This window comes from Sesamum indicum, linkage group LG2, assembly GCF_000512975.1.
Source record: "Sesamum indicum cultivar Zhongzhi No. 13 linkage group LG2, S_indicum_v1.0, whole genome shotgun sequence".
Classification (NCBI taxonomy): Eukaryota; Viridiplantae; Streptophyta; class Magnoliopsida; order Lamiales; family Pedaliaceae; genus Sesamum; species Sesamum indicum.
Window position 1 is genome coordinate 9,723,817 of NC_026146.1, and position 19,812 is coordinate 9,743,628.

The 19,812-nt window shown below is 34.9% G+C and overlaps 1 protein-coding gene across 2 annotated transcripts; it reads right to left on the reverse strand.

The window, feature by feature from the left end:
* LOC105155665 (putative lipase ROG1) lies at positions 2,477 to 17,282 on the reverse strand. Of its 2 annotated transcripts, XM_011071582.2 has the most exons (11): positions 16,757 to 16,890; positions 15,803 to 15,830; positions 15,428 to 15,495; positions 14,652 to 14,722; positions 14,285 to 14,545; positions 13,475 to 13,638; positions 13,315 to 13,370; positions 13,166 to 13,218; positions 12,956 to 13,076; positions 3,927 to 4,024; positions 2,477 to 2,821 (listed from the first exon to the last, which is right to left on the reverse strand). In XM_011071582.2, the coding sequence occupies exons 1-11, from the start codon at positions 16,833 to 16,835 to the stop codon at positions 2,750 to 2,752; spliced, it is 1,071 nt and encodes a 356-aa protein (XP_011069884.2). In that variant the 5' UTR covers positions 16,836 to 16,890; the 3' UTR covers positions 2,477 to 2,749. The 2 variants fall into 2 exon arrangements, with proteins under 2 accessions (XP_011069884.2, XP_011069882.1); XM_011071580.2 differs by lacking the exon at positions 15,803 to 15,830 and having other exon boundaries at positions 16,757 to 17,282.

Here is a 19,812-nt window from a genome sequence, read left to right on the forward strand (position 1 = left end):
TATGTATATAATATACATATATAGTTTAGATATATGCTTATCCACACAACTTCCTGTCATCAGTACTAGGAAATGATGAGCTAATAATGATGTGGCAGTGGGATCCTGTCCATTAAACTATATCCATCCATCCGTCCATGTCCCTTTTGTTGACTTTTAATATTAATTAACTTTTTAAATTGGGATTATTAATAGGGATATTTACAGTTTTCTTTTTTAAAATTTGGTATAATTGTATATAAATTTTCTATGATTTAAAGAATTATATTTAGCACTTTTAAGGTTTGCTTTCGTCTAACAAATAGTCCATTCGTTAATCAAAACTTATCGAATTCGTTGATATTAACAAAAATATTGAAAAAAAAAACTATGTTTACCTCAAAAATAACATATTATTAATTTATTAGCTTGATATGTCTGCATGCTTTAATGCATGTGTCTTCACCGTTTTAAGGGTAGATTAGTTAAAAAAGATTGTTTGGCTTATAATAGGTCAGTAATTAGTTGAAATTTTTAATATCAGCTTTAGATGTGCAATTTTTTGAAAATAAATAAAAATTATTTATAAGGGCAGTTTGAAGCATCCCCTAAAGTACTTCTTTTGATCGAAAAGTGCTTATTTTAATAGTTTCAGCAGCAAAAATTAGCCACACAAACACTTCAATTGTATTTCATTTTTTCCTTTTGGAGCTAGAAGCTAAAAATGCTTCTAAAAAGCTTTGGCAACCACTACCTAAGTTTCTTATATACAATTAACTTCATGTTGTTGTTACTATTTTTAATTTATTTGGTATTTTAAGTGATGAACTTAGATATTGCTTTTTAAATGATCAAGATCTGCCTCAAATATAAAGATTTATAAGATAAGAAATCATCAGAATCACTCCGAGAAGGTCTCTGTAATAGTCTTTCAATACATAAATCAGATAGATTTGTAACAAAAAAATATCTACGGTCATAAGAAATGCTATGACAATAAAACTTGTATTTAAGGTATGCAGTGCGACTATTTATATGTTTTCTTTAATCTTACCAAATGGTTATAATGAGTCCACATATATTAGAACTTTGGAGGTACTAGAGTTGAGTCATAATATGACCCGAAATGAATAACATGAGACCGGAACTGTATATGCAATTTGAAATTGAGTTAGGACAGCACACGTTGTACCTGGAATATGACGAGTGATTATTTATAGATTTTACTATTTTCACATGAACACATACATAAAAATAATTAAATAATCACAATGAGTCCATATATATTAAAATTTTGTAAATGTCAATACCGAATCATAATATAATATGAAATGAAAGTAATACGAGTTTAGAGCTGTCTGCAATTTAAAATTAAACTAAAAATATAAATCTTAATACAATTTTTAAGAGATTAATCCCATATCATGTAGAATTAGTGAGTGATCTCTAGATCAAGAAAATAGTCACTTAAACTATGTGATATTTCCATGACAAATTTATTATTTTTGTGACTTATAGGATCCAATTTCAAGCTGATTTGATCTAAATGCACTAATAATAAGCTATAAAAATGAATAATTCCATCGAAATTTGAACAGATCTCAGAAAACTCATTGTTATTGTTAAGGGAGAATAACGAGGAAAGTATCATGTGCGCATGTATGTGATTTGTCTCATCCAACTTATTTTTGTCACGTGTATAAATATACACTATATATATATATAAAAGAATAAATTATGTTGAGCTTTTTTTATATTTGATATAATTATAAATATTTTTAATTATTAAAAAAACTATTGTTATTCCTTGATAATAATATTCGTCCAACAATTAATTACTTTTATTAGAGTTTTATCAAATTTTATTGAATTTCTGAAAATGCTCTTTGAATCTTGAATTATAATTTTCTTTATATTTTTTTAAAAAAATTATTGTATTTTATAGTAACGTTTGTCCAATAATATATTTTTACATTACTTTTTCTAATAGTGTCCATCCCAATATAAAAAAAAATAATATTTCAATAAAAAAAATTTCATATTATAAGAGAAAATATCGATAATTTTTTAAAATAATAAAAATTATTTATATGGTTAAATCAAACTTCAAAGGGTTCTGTGTAATTTACCCTTAAAACAAAAAGATGTAATTCATTGATTTATGAATTCCAGATAAGAACTGGAAAAAGTGATTCTTTTTGGTAAGTTGTTTGATCTGCCTTTTTATAAGCACCTTTTTTATTTATATTATTATCAATTTTTGTTATTTTTAATACTTTTTTTTTTGTGCAAACTTATAAACTTTTTAAATATTTTTATATATTTGAGAACTTATAAACTTTAATTTGGTAACTTCTTTCCTGCCCCTAAAGAGCTTAAGAAATTTTAAAATAAGATATTTAAATTTTATAAGAAATTTTAAGCAGTTTAATATAAAAATCCACCAAACAAAGACTTACATTTCATATAATCGACGTTCTTCCCCGCAAACTGAAAATATCACATCAGATGATATTTGTTAATTACCATTTCTAAACGGTATATACGGAATAATATCGACATTCTATAGTAATATAAATGTTGAGACAATTACACAGTTCGTTTGTCGAAGAACAATACCGAAAACTTACCAAAATTGAGAAAAATATACACAAGAAAAGGAGGTTAATAACATATTCATGCTTGATAAATTACAAAGTGGAAAAAGAATCCATGTACATAGAGCTACATACAGGAGGAAGTGATACATCAAATGTTGAAGTACAGAAAGCTACAGAAGGAAGTTGTCTATCATATGTTGAACCACATCAGCACCATCTGAATTTAACCAGTAGCTCTTCACCTGAACCAACAATGTGTAGAAGGTATTAGGAATTGAAGAAAAAATTGCAAGTGCAGAAAAATTATGACTAATTGTTCCAAGAAATTACCAAATATATATATATATATACAGAGTATAGGTGTAAGGAGCGTCGTATGCATTCTACTTGATCTTAATATACACAACAACAAGCTACAAATTTCTTCAGGTGCAAAAATGTTGTTATTGTATGAACGAGGTGTGAAACCACCAATAAGGTGTGGGTTATACCACGTCAGCACAACAATATAAGCTAGATGTGAAAACACCAACAATGTGGATTAGATTACGTCAGTTCAATGTACATAAAGTTAGATGGCTACAGCAGCATATATTCAGGTTTACGAGAGTTTTTCTTATGCCAGATGGTATGGATTGTATCGACATGATAGTTTGAATTGGATGTGAAAACACCAAACGTCCACTTCTGACACAGGATGGTGTAGATCATTTTACACCCGATCAATGGAAGAAAATTCTGGTGTACAAGAAGATTAAATTGTGAAAAGGGCGAGTTAAAAATGTATACATGTCTGCAATTTGGCTGAAATTTCTTTTCCATAGTGATCTAAGAAAGAATGAGCCGAGTGCATACTAAAAAGACGATTAGGGAACTCTGTATCCTGTTGTTTTTTGGGTTTCGTTATACTTGAGACGTCATTACATGCAAGACTTTCTTTCTCGACATTGTCTCTTTCTGTGGGAATAAATGTTATTGCTCTATTTGTTTCTGTTCACCCACTCATACTATTCACAGGCAACAATCCAGAAGAAGGATGTTTTAGTTTTCTGTTCATACCCTTTAAGTTTCTTAGTACAACATTTTGCTTATATCTTCATTCCTGGGATTTTCCTAAGAATTCCATGTTGTCACTAACTAAAAGTTTTAGGAAACAGTTCATATCTACTCATGATTCTGCATCAGAGTGCTTCAATGGTAGAGCATCATGACAATTCCAATAGGTAATCACATAAAATACTCATCCTAAAGTGAAATGCTGTAACGAGAGATATATCCCGTAGTGAATGCCATTTAGAAATTAGAGAATAATTCCGGAGAAGTCATAAACTCATGCAGAAGCCTTACCTGAATGGTATTATGCGCAACATATCGCTGTCTGCTTTTATGAAAACTAACATCAACGCGCTCCCAAGATACTTGATTAAGACCTCTAATCATCTCCTCTGCAAGTAAAGAAAATGAAGTTCTCATTAGACCTAAAAAAACGAAGGCATTACCTTCTTTCTATGTAAGTTTATACATACACAGAGTTGCTTCAACAACATCCCATCCCATTTTCTGCTGTTTTTTCTTTTATTTTATTCAGGCAACTAAGATAGATATAATCTGTTAATGAGTTGAAGATCAGTTGTTTATGCTCCAAAACCTATAAAAGCTAACTTTTCCAGAAACCTGATGTAGATAGATGCAAATAAGCTACATAGTTTCAATGTATGTTTGATTGTTCTTTTGGTATTACAGAAAATAAATGGAAGTAGTTGGTTCCGGCAGGACATCATTATCTATCAGTATCAAATTGATAGGTCCATGCACGAAGAATCTGAGGACGTTGCGGTTGAAGTTGCGATGCAAAATGTAGATGCTCGTTCGAGGTTGACAACCATTTGTTCTTAGAGGCAAACAATGAAATCAATGCAAGGATTTAAGTACACATAGAAGACATTTTTAAGAACAATTCCACAGAGAAAAAGACAGCGAAAGGCAGATTTAAGGCAGCTGATCAATCACTCAGGGTGGAACTCCATATAATTTAGGAGGGAGAGAAGAGGAGAATCCGTATAGGAGATGGAAAAACAATTACAATAGTACTCTGTCAGAGAAAAGGAAAAAACAGAAGCACCAATATGTGCCAGTCTCAAGCTAGCAAAATCTTCACTATTCAGCAAAAAGTCCTTTACACAATGTTTGAGGTGGTATTTATACTACTTTTAGCAATTAATTTGGGGGGGCGGAGGGCAAATCATTTTTGCCCTTCATTAATTTTCTACATGTGGATATAATTATTTTGCTAAGACCAATCTCATAAATACATATAACTCTAGAAATATGTGGTGGTCTTTTTCACCTAGTGTTGGTTTGATCGCTTCAATGCCTTGGAAGACTTTAGTCAGTGTCTTGTTTGAGTTGCTTTCATCTTCTTTGAATCTTTTAATATGGTTTTAGAAAAGTGTGTAAATGTAATATTACATGAAGTAAGAAATTGTGACACATGTGCAAGATAAATCTAACACATAATATTGCACTGCATTGTGCTGAAATTGCAAAATACTATATGATTAATGATGTGTATCTTTTTTTTTAAGTGAAAGCAATGACCTCTATATGTAACAACAACCTACAACTGTAAAAATCATATACTAATCATAAGATAACTATATCTAACGAACAACTATTATTAAAGTAGAACCATACCCACAATTAAAGTAGCATAGCATCGCACACATTGGTGGGTTTGGGTTCTGAGTGGGTACCTCCTAAACAAACCTTGCAAGCTCTGTTCCAAGTAGGCATTTAAACCCTACTCCATGCAGGCACCTAAGCTTTGCTCCATGCATGCATTTGAACTAGGCACCAGATCCACCCTAAGCAGGTACCATAGCCCTAGTTTGAGTGGGCATCCTTTTAATAACTTCGCCTCATGAAGGTACAAAGAAACCCTATTTTAAGTAGGCACAATCATCTGCAACAGATAAACTGTTGTCCCTATGAGGCTTGTGTACCCTCGCAAGCCACCTTCTGTGAAGGTATCCCCCGGAAGGAAGATGTCATTCCCCTTCTAAGACTTTGCAGATCTCCAGCCCCTCAAGAGACGAATAATATACCCACAAAGCTATTCGGGGTCATCAGGGCATATAAACATGAAAGCAAAAGTGCGAGCAGAACAAAACTATATACACCAAAGCAGCTACAACACAAGAATATGAAGTTGGAAAAATCATATGGCTATAAAAGCCCCCACCATGCTAAGCCGGCCTGTGGGGAAAGCATTCACAAAAAAATAAGAAGTAAATTGTGTTAAAACAGCCATAGATGACTTTCAACATTCATCCCCAACACGGGGCATTCAAAAAATCTGTTTTTGTTCATTTGGATTACCGTGTACAACTTATTGTTGTGGGTTCCACCTGTCATCTCATTAATTAACATATTAAAAAGTAAACGAAGATCATCTACTCACGCCCCCCCCCCCTCCCTCATTGAGATTTGAGAGCATCCTCCAAGTCGAAGAAGGAGGTATCCACCCCCGTCGGGGGGGGGGGGGAGTTTTGCATGTATTAAAGCCATGCTCATAGAAGGCAGTAGCCTTTCAGGCCAATTCCTCTTGAACTAAGTGGACTTCATAAATGGGGCCTAGCGGCTGTGCCCACACAATCTCCGAACGGGGAAAGTTCAAGTAGGCATATGACCTGGCTGTTCGAATGACTTCATTATGCTTTTTAGTAGATGCTAGTAGTTGTTTGTTAAACAGCTTCAATTACTTCTCTAGTTGGCACCGCCTACCAAGTGCCTCCTCTTTGACCTTCTACTCCTTGGCCATGTCATCTCTGAGGAGCTTGGTACAAGCCTCCCGATCTTCTAGATGCTCAGAAGCCCTTTAGGAGGAGGAGAACATGCTTAAGATTGACTCAACATCTCCTCAGAACAGTGGCGGCCTATCTTAGCAATCCAGGGAAACAATATTCATTAACTTAAGCAAAACCAAAACCGGCAAACGCCATAGAGGCGGAATACAAATACCTAAAATAAGTGGTCGGCAAGATGCTGGGTTAAGTCCCTATTTGAGAAGGAGGACATTTGGTGCCTATCAACAAGAGGAGAATCGCTTCGAAGAAACCGGAATGGAGGCTTGTTCTTCTTCTAAAGCAGAGAACTTGATTTATAAACATCCCAACTAGGGAGAACCAGATACACTAAAAGCGATGATCCCCTTGGTCCGTCGGGTCAGCGGGTGGCTGGAGCTCCCTTTAGCCCGCTTCGAGACCCCATGAGAAGACTCAACCGAGCATTTCCCATTGGATGCTAAGGTACCTCCCGACAACTTTGAATAGAGGTTAAGCGCCTACCGAGGCTCCCTTTTGAAGATTCATATCCTTTGCAAAATAAAGAAACCAGGTTGGAAGATAACACTTAAACAAACAATCACGAGAAACTTAAAAGGATGCCTAATTTACACCCAGGGGCTCCTCTAGAGGGACATCCCTTTGGTTTAAGCGGAAGTGGGATAGGAAGATCGTGTCCAACAACACTCTATAGTTATAGGACTCTTGGTTCAACCCTCCACTCGTGGTGGAAGTCCCACCAGACAAGAAACAACAAAACATACCCTCATTTCCATTTTTTTGGGCAAATGTAAGTTGTACATGCGTACAGTACAACAGTCAAATATCGATTTCTCTTATAACAGACCATGGGATACGCCATAGTCTATATAATGCAGAGGTACTAACAGAGTGTAATAAATTAGCACTAATGATTCTCTGTCTAACGTCGTCCACTATGATGGCAGCGATGGTGCTTGGTGGTCGATCAACATGCTCAAAGCGGCGCAAGTTCCGCCCTCTCCAGATATGATAGACATATGCAACGAGTAGTGCATGGTAGGCGGTAGGATAAATTGATGATGTGTTTCCCTCTCAACTTCCCAGTAGCCCACTCCACGTGAAGCTAGTCTGGATTCGGCCATGTGAATCGAACATCATGTCTCACAGCTATGAGACATTGTCTAGCATAACGATATCGAAAAAATAAGTGTGTATGTGTTTCTATTGCATCTTCATCACAAAGAACACAGGTGCCAAGATAAGACAACCACGGTTTATCTACCGTGGATAGTTTCCCTAATATAGCGAGCCATAATATGAATGTATGTCTAGGGATCTTCAGTGAGCCCGACAGTAGTGAAGTCCAGCCTACCTTGGGTCTCGGCGGGTGTAATATATAATATAGCGATGCAACAGTGAGACGTCCATTTGTATCTCGCCAATGAACACGATCACATTATGGGCAAATTTTATACAATCTCCAAACAGGCCCGTGATGAGGGCCAGTGCGAATGCCCATCCATAATGACCCTATTAAGTTTCTCCGAGAGTCCAAGACCAGTGAGTTGCGGGCCACGTGGGAATCTTTGGATAAGTGGTCCGAGGGGGTGCCACGGGTCCTACCACAAATCCCTCATTTCCATTTCCTGGGAAGTTGGTGGACGAACACAAAATAAACCCAATAACGGGAGGGAAATGGCAAAGGATCGACTTGGACTCTTTTAACAAAGAAGAAATGAAAATTCCTGCCTGAGTTCTCTTATACAATTTAAGCCTGAGGGCATAGCTAGCTAGCGGGATGAAGGACTTGGGAGTAAGTTTGTTCAAAGGCGCCCTAAATGTGGGGGCAACCTTAGCGTAAAAATGGGAAACAAAGAACCCTATGCACTTAGGCCAAGAAAAAACACAAGTTCGCGGGGCGACGGTTGAATAAGGAAACGGAAAGAATGGGTGACATCCGTCTCTCTTCGTAGCACCCAAACATCGAACTCCCAGAAGGTGGAGATATACTGCTCCACGTACTCATGGCCGATTTCCTTGGCCAAGTCGGCCTCGGCCAACTGAATCTCTGCCAGGAGGCCTTTCCCCTCCCAGCGTAAAAATGGGAAACAAAGAACCCTATGCACTTAGGCCAAGAAAAAACACAAGTTCGTGGGGCGACGGTTGAATAAGGAAACGAAAAGAATGGGTGACATCCGTCTCTCTTCGTAGCACCTAAACATCAAACTCCCAGAAGGTGGAGATATACTGCTCCACGTACTCATGGCCGATTTCCTTGGCCAAGTCGGCCTCGGCCAACTGAATCTCTGCCAGGAGGCCTTTCCCCTCCTCTTTGGAGGATTCAACCACCAAACAACGATGTAGTTGGAGGTTCCCAAACTCCACCTCCAGAGTAACCTAGCGGAAGAAGAGGAGCCCAAGCCTAAGCCCTGTCCCTAGCCTCAAAGGGATCATCTCCATGTACCCTTGAACTCTCTCCTATTACCTTCACCAACTGTTCTGGAGACATTTTTTCAAAACCATAAGCAAAAATTGGGGAATAAAGAAATCAAGGAATAACCACAAGAGGGCAAGAAAACTTATGGGGAGAAAATAGTAGGCTGCAAAAGGAAAGATGACTATTCCATGAGAAATTGCTTGGAAATCCGCACCTATGCACCCTGGAAACCCACGCCTGTGCTCCATTATGGCGCCAGCAGGTTATAATTACCTATTCTAATACTCGAGGACGTATTGACAGGAGGTTCATTGTTCCCTCACCCAGTCGAAACCCTTTCTGAAGATGCTACTCTAATAAGGTGGTCTTAAACCCGCCCCCCTCTACCCAGACCTTATTAGAGTGGGGGACTATATGATGCCCCTAAAAGTTGACTGGCCCAAAGAGGGGCCCAAATAGCCCAGCTCAAGGATGTAGGATGCTGAACTCCACAAGTCTGCTGCAAGTAAGCCCTATGCCTAAACTTGTTAACACATTAAAAAAATAGTAATAATCGAAATTCACATTAACTTATTTAAAAGAGAATTTCTTCAAGATCCCCACTTTTTAGTCTCTCTCCACTAGTTGGAACTACGCTGAGAAGAAAAATTTGCTCGATCTTTTGATTTTCTCAACACCAAATTATAATTCTTCTCAATATCCTCTTGCTTTATGTTTTTACTTATTGTTTTCAATTTATCTATTTTGACTTTCGATTAACTTGTTTTTTTGATAGTTTTGTTATTCATTGTTATTTATTAGATAAAATAAATTTTAGTTTTTCCAAATCATTTTTTCGATTCTTGTAGAGGAAGCCTTAAAGAATGTGCGAAATGATCGAATTATTCAAAAATTTTAAATTAGTTTTGTTCATTATTTTATTTGGTATTTTTTTATTTAAATCTCTCAGGATAAATAGATAAGCTCAGATATAAAAATTGATCATGATTCTTTTTTTGAAATTTATGATTATATAAATGTAAGTTTTTAATTTCTAAAAACGGATAAATATGTTATTAAGAGATCGAGAAATTTATTACTTGTAAATTTCAAATCACTCCCTTGTTGTTAGAGTAATAGTTGTAAGAATTAGTTGTGCTTATATTATTGTACATATTTAATTTGCAACGATTACTATAGTAATTTAAATTTCTTTATGAATTTAATATTTTTATTAACCAAACTAATTAATTAAATTTTAATAGGGGTAAGTCAAATTGTTGCCTTCACCATTGTTGCTAATATTTATAGATATCTCAAGTTATATGATTTCATATGAGCCATTGACCGAAAAATGATCACATGGTCATCATGAATCCATATATACTCAGGTTCACGCCAGGTTGGAGCTCCAACAAGGTTGGTGCAACCCAAATACAAACGAAGCAGATCTTGACCTATTTTGTTATTACAAAAAGAGTTGGGGGCATTGGTCTAAATCCTAAGAAATTGAGACGTCTACCACATCACATCCTGTTGAAATAAAACTAGTCAGATTTGACGTTCTTTTAAATTAATGCCCTGATAAGAAATAGTGAGATTGGAGTATTATCTTGTAAGTTATTGATACATATCCTACATCACACCCCATCGAGCCATATATCATATTTGTAGAAAACTCGTAAACATGCCACAAGAGGTGATCATCGAGTATTAATTTGCGATATAAGTCCTTGTTATAGTGCCTAAGGCTCTCCGAGTTCATCATAACATTTGGGGAAAAAACCCCAATGGGTGCAAAATATATAGTTTTATTTGTAATTGGGAAAAAAAACGAGACTTGGATAGTCAGTTAGAGTCTTAGGACAATAAAAAAATATGAAAACAATACATATAGACATCATTAAATGAAGTTTGAGAAACGATATAAAATGGACATGTTAACTCAACATTATTTATAAACGTTAAGCGAAAAAAAATAAAAGTGAAGGGTAAACGACAATTTGCATACAAATAAAGAGAGTCTGTAGGAGGAACTTGCCCAGTGGGCCCAATTGGACATAAAACCATAGTTGGTGCCCTAGAGCCAGGGCGCAGAGCATTTTTAAAGCATGATGAGTATTTGTTTAAATAAATTATATATTCATACATTAACTACCTTTTAACATCAATGTCAAACAAACAATCAAAATTATAAACACTAGAAATGACATTAATCATTATACCATAAAAGAACTATGTAGAAGATAACCAAGGATTTTCTGTTACTCTTTTGTTTTTGTTTTATATTTTTCTATTACTTTCTTTAAAGAATAATAAGTTAAAAGATTAGACTTGAGCAAGCCTAGAAATATATATATATATTTCTTTTTCTTTTTTTTTTCACCTTGTTTTTTTCCTTTTCTCATTTCAAACAGAAAAAAGAAAGATAGAAAGAGAGAGACGAGCTCTTCCCTCCCGAAACCCTAATTCTATGTCGTTGCCACCAATGTCCTAGATTGGCGTTGCCACTCAAAACCCTAGTGTTGGCACTGCTTCCGCATACCCCTCACCCCTACCATTTGCCATCTGACGCCCTCCTTCGCGGGGCCTGCACCCTCGGCCCGCCCCTGTGCCTCTTTGCGCGTATACTCACCCTCCACTGCCCCTGGTCCCCGGCACCATCCACGTCACCCAATTGGGTTTAGACCCATTTTCTTTCGGTGTTCGCAGAAGGGGCACCTTTTCGCCGCCGTAGCAAAGCCCAGTGCCACTTTTTGACAATGGTGTTGGGCTTATGCCTCGCACGCTTTTTGGACCTTTAATAACCATGCCTAGGACCATTCTACTCCAAGTTTTGAAGCTACACTATGAGGCATTTACATGTCTAGGCCAATGAGCTCTATATGTTGAAGTGAGGTACCAGTCGTGAGTAAGATTCAAGATGATGGAAAATTGGATAAAGATTTGGTGAAACCTAAGAAGTTGAGTGGTTAAGTATTTTGCTATAAGACAAAACATTTTATACTAGTTGAAAACACAGTCTTTAAACTTAATCTGGTGACTTAAGACTTGGATAATTTAATAACAAACCAATTCTTCAATTAATGTTCTTTTCTATTTATTTCTTCTAATTTCGAATGAAGGCTTCAAAGGAAACTAAGAGAATGAAAAACGACCAAAGGATGCTACCTAAAATGTTATATTTTTCATAATTTTTTGTAATATTTTGTAGCTTGAAACAGTTACCAGACAGAACCTTCATTCCACGCCTGCAATGAAGTATAAATAGGTAATATATATTAAGGTACTTGGTGAAAGATTACTTATTTTTCCTTACTATAAATAGGTCATTTTATGTTGTCTTTTACCCTTAATCTCCTTATCACCAAAGATGTCCATTCTAACTCCTCTTCTCACATGTCATTTAGGGATAATTACAGCCCCCTCCCCTGAGGTCTGGTATAATTCCAAGTCGACCCTCTGTGATTTGAGAAATTACATCTAGCACTCCTGAAGTTTGCTTCAATCTAACAAATAAGTCCCCCCGTTAGTCAAAATTCACTAAGTTTGTTGATATTAGCAAAAACAAAATGGAAAAAAAATCAATATTTACCCCTAATCAATTTATTGCTAATTTATTGCAGGTCAAATAAATATGTTTATGACCAAATTACCCTCATATCTCTTCACGCGTTAATACATATGAGGAGATATATCTTCACCGTTATAAGAGTAGCTTAGTTGGAAAAAAATTGTTTGACCTGCAATAAAGTTATAATAAGTCAATCGAGGGTAGATATCAATTTTCATTTAGTTTTTTTGTTAATATCAACAAATTCAGTGAATTTTGACTAACGACGGACTTCTTTGTTAGACAGAAGCAAACCTCAGGAGTGGTAGATGTAATTTTCCAAACTACAAGAGGTCTATGTGTAATTACATCAAACCTCGAGGAGGGGAGTGTAATTATTGCTTAGTCTTACCGCAAAAATCTAGTAAAATCAGAAGGACCTTTTTGTAGGATGGCAAATTAGGTGTTTTAGCTCCATCTAGAAAGAACAAGGAGATCAACAATAATGATAAAATATTTAACATCAACACCATAAATAAGAAATCAACAAGAAAATTGGCATTGCAAAGAAAAGGTGACAGACCTTCCAAGTCGATAACTTGTGTTCCAACAGAAGAGGATGCTTTGCTAGTTCCATCTTCAGTTATTCCTCGTTCTATGTATACGATATGTGGATACTTCATATCATTCATGAGAACATTTGACTGTAGATGAAAAGACGGAAGAATTGTACACTAGACTTGGTCTTACATGAAGTAATCATAGAAAGTTACATAAGAAAAATAAAACTAACCTTTGGTAGCTCGTTTTGACGGCGGATTGATGAGGTTCTCCATCCCACCACATCTTAGGTATAAGTAAAGGCAAACATAACTTCGTCAAGCTAGAGACTAGGATACTTTCTACTATAACAAAAAGCATCATAATTTTTTCAAAGGATACGATCATAGTTTGCATTGGCATATGCTACCCGACGCTTAAACGAATGCAAAGCAGACCTACATTTATGCTTCAACATTGTCAGCATTTAAATAGTAGTAAGAGACTGAATTTGTTAACAATTAATATGAAGAGATCAACTTCCGGAAAGATCAATACTAACATGAAGTGAAGGTCGTCATAGTCATTCACCATCCGCAAAAGGAGAGGTGGTTTCCCGTCATCATTATCAGTGAGGAAAAGATGCTTTCCTGATCTTCCAGCAATCCAGTGTGCAGTTTGTGAAGCACTTTTTTCCAAGAAAGGAAGACCACAAAGGAGCGGGAGCTGAAAATTTTGAAAGATGAGATACGGGGGAGAAAAGGAACAACTATATGCTTCATGTTGTGATTAAGTAAATCTTTGCTATCCCCAAGTAAGAAGGCTAAAACACAAAAGAATAGCACTTTGTAAGGAGTACCCCAACTATCTCATTTGGTACTGCGAAGTGTTCAATGACCATAATCATGAATATTCAAAAAGAAAACTTTGCTAAGGGGATGTTTAGATGAGCTTATAAGACACACTTCAAAATTTGTTACAAGATATTTTAGAACTTACGAGGATGTAGTGCTCGGTAAGCTTTTTAGAAAATAATCTTAGAAAATTCTTAAGATTTTATAAGCTTCTTAAAGGAGTTTCTAATTTATTTTTTATCTGAGCGAACTCTTTAGTTATGATCAATTTAATTATAAAAGTTTGATTGCTAACATCTTATACGTTCTATTATCTTACTATATCCAAATATTTCAAGAACTTATTCTTTAAAATAAGACCTAATATCTTAGAAGCTCTAAGGTCTTTCAAATAAACTTAGACAAACATCCTCTAAATATGTTGATGACCAAATGCCAAAAGGCAGCACCTACAAATTAGAATAACGGCTATAATAAACGAGAGATTCCTATAGTATAATAAAAACATAAATGTTCACCTGTTTATGCCCTCTTGAACCCAGATGTGGGGTTGCAAATGTCACAAAGTTTATGGGTTCCAGTCCACCTATACTAGCTTCATGTGTGGCAGCATTCTTTGCTTCCCAGTTCGAGTTGTAACTAGGAAGACTTGCAGATTCCGTTTTGGATGAAAGTCTGTATAACCTTCCAATGGCATATCGTGCAACAAGTCCACCTAAGGAGTGAGCCACAAATGAAATTTTGGAAACCCCTTCCCAATGCTTGATGACATCCATCACCTGCACTATGTAGTTGAGATCATATTACTCACAAATTGATGGATCTGGATTTTCTGGTAATTCCTACATTGAGAAATCAAGGGTAAATATGCTATTACCAAAGTACCTCTTCAGCTAGCCTTTCACCCATCCTATCAACACCATCAAAAGTCAACCTTGAAGGATTGCACTCGCTACCTATTCACAAACACATTTTGACAGAATGGTGAACAGAATGCTCTAAGTCTTTATTGGTGGGTAGTTTTTGAGATAGAAAGAGAAAGAAAATGGTCACGTGAAGTCGGGAACGGATGCACATGTGGGGAACAAAGAAGATAAATGTGAAAATCTAATTCTATATCATCAATAGCCAGTAAGATCAACACTATATCATCAGCATAAATGTCTTAGCAAAGAGTTTTTCCTTCCACACAGTCATAGCATAAGGGAATCATCAGTTCCCTTCCACATACATCACCCAAAATAAAGTTGCTTTCATAGGAAATTAGACAGCTTAGGGCAACTTAGATACTTCCTAGGCCAGTTAAGTATTTAGGTTATTGAATTACATAAGCATAAAAAATTCAGAAAGAGAAAAAGAGAATCACACAAAGCAACTATTAGTTATGGAAAAAAACCATGGGCAGAGTTTTAACATCAAAGTTGCATGATGACCTATGTAAAACAATGCAACACAAATTTTTTATCTGGCATCTCATTAGGTAATCTTAGATGTTCGAACTTTCGAATGGACAGAAATCGTAGATAAGGTGATCATCTTGTTTAGCCAACCTTATGTTCTAAAAGCTATTAATAGATAAGAATAGGGACTTACAAGAAAGTGAAGTTCTCTAATGAGATACATATATATAGTAACACAAGACCCACGACTAAATTACTTACGGTGAACAATGACTTTATCAGGAAGGTTCTTCACAAACTGCTCAGCAGCATATCTCCAATCTGCAGCACTGGATATGGCAAATACTAAGCAAAAACTTGATGGCGAGATGACAAAGGTTACAGTTGCATCACAATTCAACTTGACCAACACTTATGTGGTCATCTATTACATGCCTAACAATACTCTTGGTTAAGACGGATTTTAATAAAAGGAAAACAATGGTTGTAATTAAGTCCTGAAACCAAGTTCTCTGTCAAATACTGTCAAACAAAAGGAAGAAGAGTGCTTCAAGAATGATCAACTAATTTCATCCACTTGAAAATTCAAAGAGAGAGAGGGAGAGAAAGAGAAGTTCAACAAATTACATTACTTACATGGATGGCAATATCTTACATCCTTTCTCTGCAATACCAGATAAACAAACATCATGAAATCTGAATATTACTAGCATTAGCAAATTCTTCATGTCCCAACAGATTTGTGTGCATTATGAATGCAATTAGAACTTCCATCATTCCACTGTTGAGTTTCAAGACTTACAGAAACGAGATAAGGTGACATAGGGTAACCAGAATTAGTTGTTGCATCATGGCCCCTTCTTTTGAGAGCTTCAGTAAATAGCAGAACAAGCTCTAATTTCATGTATTCTCAATATTCTTAGCATCACTGCATATCTTAGTGGCCTACTTTATTATCTGCAGTACCTTACTCATCCACTCTCCAAATTCAGAAAATTAATTTTTCTCCATAGCGGCTAGGACAGTAACTACGGTGTCACACTATGCCTTTCCACTATCTTTCAGCTTATTGTGCTAGGCTGCTAGCAATAGGAAAAGGAATCCATGATCAAAGAGGACTAAACAATATTCACCACGATATGAACAAATAAATTCCCTGTAGGATATTAAGTAATGCAATTCTGCTATCACGACAACAACTTCAGTCCCATTGAAAGAGCGCGACAAAAGACACCAGTTAATGTCGCGAAGAATTGGTGTATTACAAAAAAATCTTACACCCAATTCAACATTATTCAGCCTGAAAACCTCCACTTAAAATCCCAACTCCAGAGACCAGAGAAATTCTTTGGTGAAAGCCAAGAATTGATCATGGAGAAAAGGAACCTGGGTACCGAGATCCAGACACAAATTCTTGGACAATTTTTAGCAAAGTGACAACTCTAACCCACATTTGGTCAGCAGATTACATTTAACATTAACACAGAAATAAAAGAAAAGGGACAACAGAACAACCCATGCCAAGAAAATCATAGAAATTCAAGAAGGAACCCGCATAATCAACACAAATAATGCAGCAAAAACTTGTACCTTCCAATGATTCCGTTAACCATGATGACAAGATGGTCAGGCTGGACTTTAGCTTCCGCGGCCGCCGCATCAAAAACATCTTCGCCGCCGTTGGTAGACTCTACTTCCACCTTCCTCTCCTTCTTCGAACTGCGCCCCCTGAAGCAACCCCTACTCAGTTTTCTTATAAATTCCATTTCCCCACGCTCATCCACCCACCACAATCTACGACACACTCTAATTCTTGATCTTGCTGAAAATCCCAAGTGAAAATTCACCACAACACCAGAAAATCGAAAATTCGAAGTGGGTTTTGGGTTAGTAACAGTGGGCTGGAAAGGGATCTTGGTGATGGTGATCATGGAAAGTTCAAGAATTTAAGAGAGAGAATCTTGAAAAGAGAAAAAGGGTCTAGAGAGAGAAAGGAGGGGGACGAGCACTGTGTGGCATGTGCAAGAATGGAAGATTTTATGCATTTTTACCCACCAGAAAACAGACGGTGAATGTGAGTTTGATTTTCGCACTGCTGTTTCAGTTGAAAGAAAATGAAAGAAGGGTTACCTGTTCAAAATTTAGAAACATCTTTTTCCAGAGTTGTCAGAACTATTTCAAACGTGATCAAATTTGAATTCTACACGTAATATTTTCCCAACGTTCGAATTTATATAATTTTGTTAAAGTTCTTGACTGTTGCATAACAATGCAACACTCGATCTTGATTCAAGAAGGAAAAATGTGAAAGGGTGTACAGATATTTTATGCCTCCTAATGGAATTACTCGACAACATATCCCCTATTTTTATCAATTAGGACAGCTTTAGAATTCACTACTATATTCTTTTTCTTTTAAATATTAATCACGTTATTAATATATCGTTTATTTTATAATAGAAAATTTTTATCCAAATCAAATCAATCACACAAAAAGTGTATTACACTTGCTATATGATTGGTTTAAATTCGATTGAACTCGATCTAAAGCAGAATTTCACTTCATAGCTTGCTCCAAGTACCTTCTCTTAACCGTCGCTTCTCTCTCTATTGAATGGAAGGGGGGGGGGGAATCAACAAGAGGAGCAGAAATGTAATTTGGCATTGAAAAATCTGAACAAGGCAACAATTTTATCATCTTATCTAGATTAGACTTCCACTTGTATTAACTAGCCGATAAACCCTGAATTCATCGCTTAAAATTTCGTTTGAAGGGCTTGAAACTTGCTCTTGGATATGAATGTATAATCTCAACGATCTGTGGAGCAAGCTACATGGCATCTTGAAATACGATATCAAGGCCTTGAACTTGATGTCAAGAAATATATAGAATCTTAGCGATTGTAGAATTTCGTTGTGACCGAGAGTTTTTAGACTTTAATCCTTAAAATTTATTGTGTATGTAAATTGTATGTACCTTATATATTATAACCCTTTTTATAAATATGAACAAAACTTGACAATTTGGGATAATTTATTTTGGGTTTGAGCAACATTGACTTGGACAGAAGAAGAAGGGGTAGCAGGAAAACACTAAACTAACAATTGACTATAAATTGCAAACATATAAAGCCGAAAAGGCCCAAAGATTCGGACAGCCAAATTGTCGGAAGTTTGATTCTTTGGATAATTTTAGTTTTGTATATAATCTGATGCTTATTGGACAAAGTTGAAATGTGTGCCCAATGCATGGATATGAATATGATTCCTTGCCTGTATTTTGCTGTCTTCCTTTTCTGATATTACTGGAATAAACATTCTAAAAGCTAATTTTTATTTTAATATTTTCCAATTGAAGAAATAAAAAAGTATATAAAAAATTATAAGAAGTTAATTAAGTTAGTAAAAATTAAAACGATCGGACAATTTAACAGTCAAGAAAATGAGAAATTAAAAAAAATGACAGACTATAATTTTTTAGCGCCATTTTCAATAATATTGTAAGGGTTAAAGTGAGGTAAATACCTACATGTCTGTACGACTCAAACCAATAACTTCAAATTTGTTTGTTGGACATCAACCTTAACCGTTATGCTAAAACATCGATCATGGATAAATAGAGATAAATATTTCAACAAGACTAATTTCCTTAATGCTCAATCTAAACTACTCGCATAGTTTGTTTTAGTATATAAGAAAGTAGCATGAACATCGTACTATGCATGAAAATTTATAGTTTTTATAATATTTAGAGAAATTTAAATTTATATAATAGTAAGTTATATTTCAATAGCCGCGGCTCTACTATATACAATATTGAAAATTTATTTATAAAAAACTCAATATCGAATTCTTTAAGTTTAATAATAGCAAATAAATAAATTATCAAATTGTCCGTTAGAAGTCTTTTTGTTTTCTAAAACCAATTATAGACAAAAATCGAAATTGAAAATTTCACATTACAATAAATTCAAACATATGAAACATACAATATATTTAGTGTTAAATTTTTTATTGATGTATTTTGTAACATAGTTTTTTGAATTTAGTAGCATATGATTTTTTCGAACCTGAATAACAATGAGATATAAAAATAAAATCCAATCATAAAAAAAACTAAGGAAAAGAAAAAAAAATATTAATCTTAATGAAATTAAAATTTTACTTTATCAGTGTTAATGAATCAATAAAAAATTATGTTAATAAAATTCTACATGAGATATATCAAAAGATTGATATAAATTTAATGATTAAAAAAAAATCATAAGATATACCAAGAGATTGATATAAATTTTAACTGGAAAGTAAATGATTAAATAAAAATAGATGAATAGTGTAAGATAACTATATAGTTTGTTTATGACAAAAAAATTAATCCCAAAATTTGAATTTGTTTAAAATAAATACAAATTGAATAATATCCTAATTTTGAAGGTAGAATTTAGTATTGATAAACACTAAATATCGATACTGTAATAATCATGAGAACGTGGTCTAGTAATAATCTTGACATGTATATACTATAGTAATAATCTATTTAAAAAACACTCAATATATAGTGCATAATTTTAGAATAACAATTTATCCAACAATCATAACAATCTTAATATTATGACGATTTATTACCCATTTGATAAATCAAAATA

Excerpts from the sequence above, each read along its gene's own strand:
- LOC105155665 (XM_011071580.2), bottom strand. The coding sequence starts at position 17,097 with ATGATCACCATCACCAAGATCCCTTTCCAGCCCACTGTTACTAACCCA. Across the intron at positions 14,723-15,427 it reads TGATAAAGTCATTGTTCACC|GTAGCGAGTGCAATCCTTCA; the intron begins GTAAGTAATTTA and ends GTTTGTGAATAG. Across the intron at positions 13,371-13,474 it reads TATGACGACCTTCACTTCAT|GTCTGCTTTGCATTCGTTTA; the intron begins GTTAGTATTGAT and ends GCATAAATGTAG.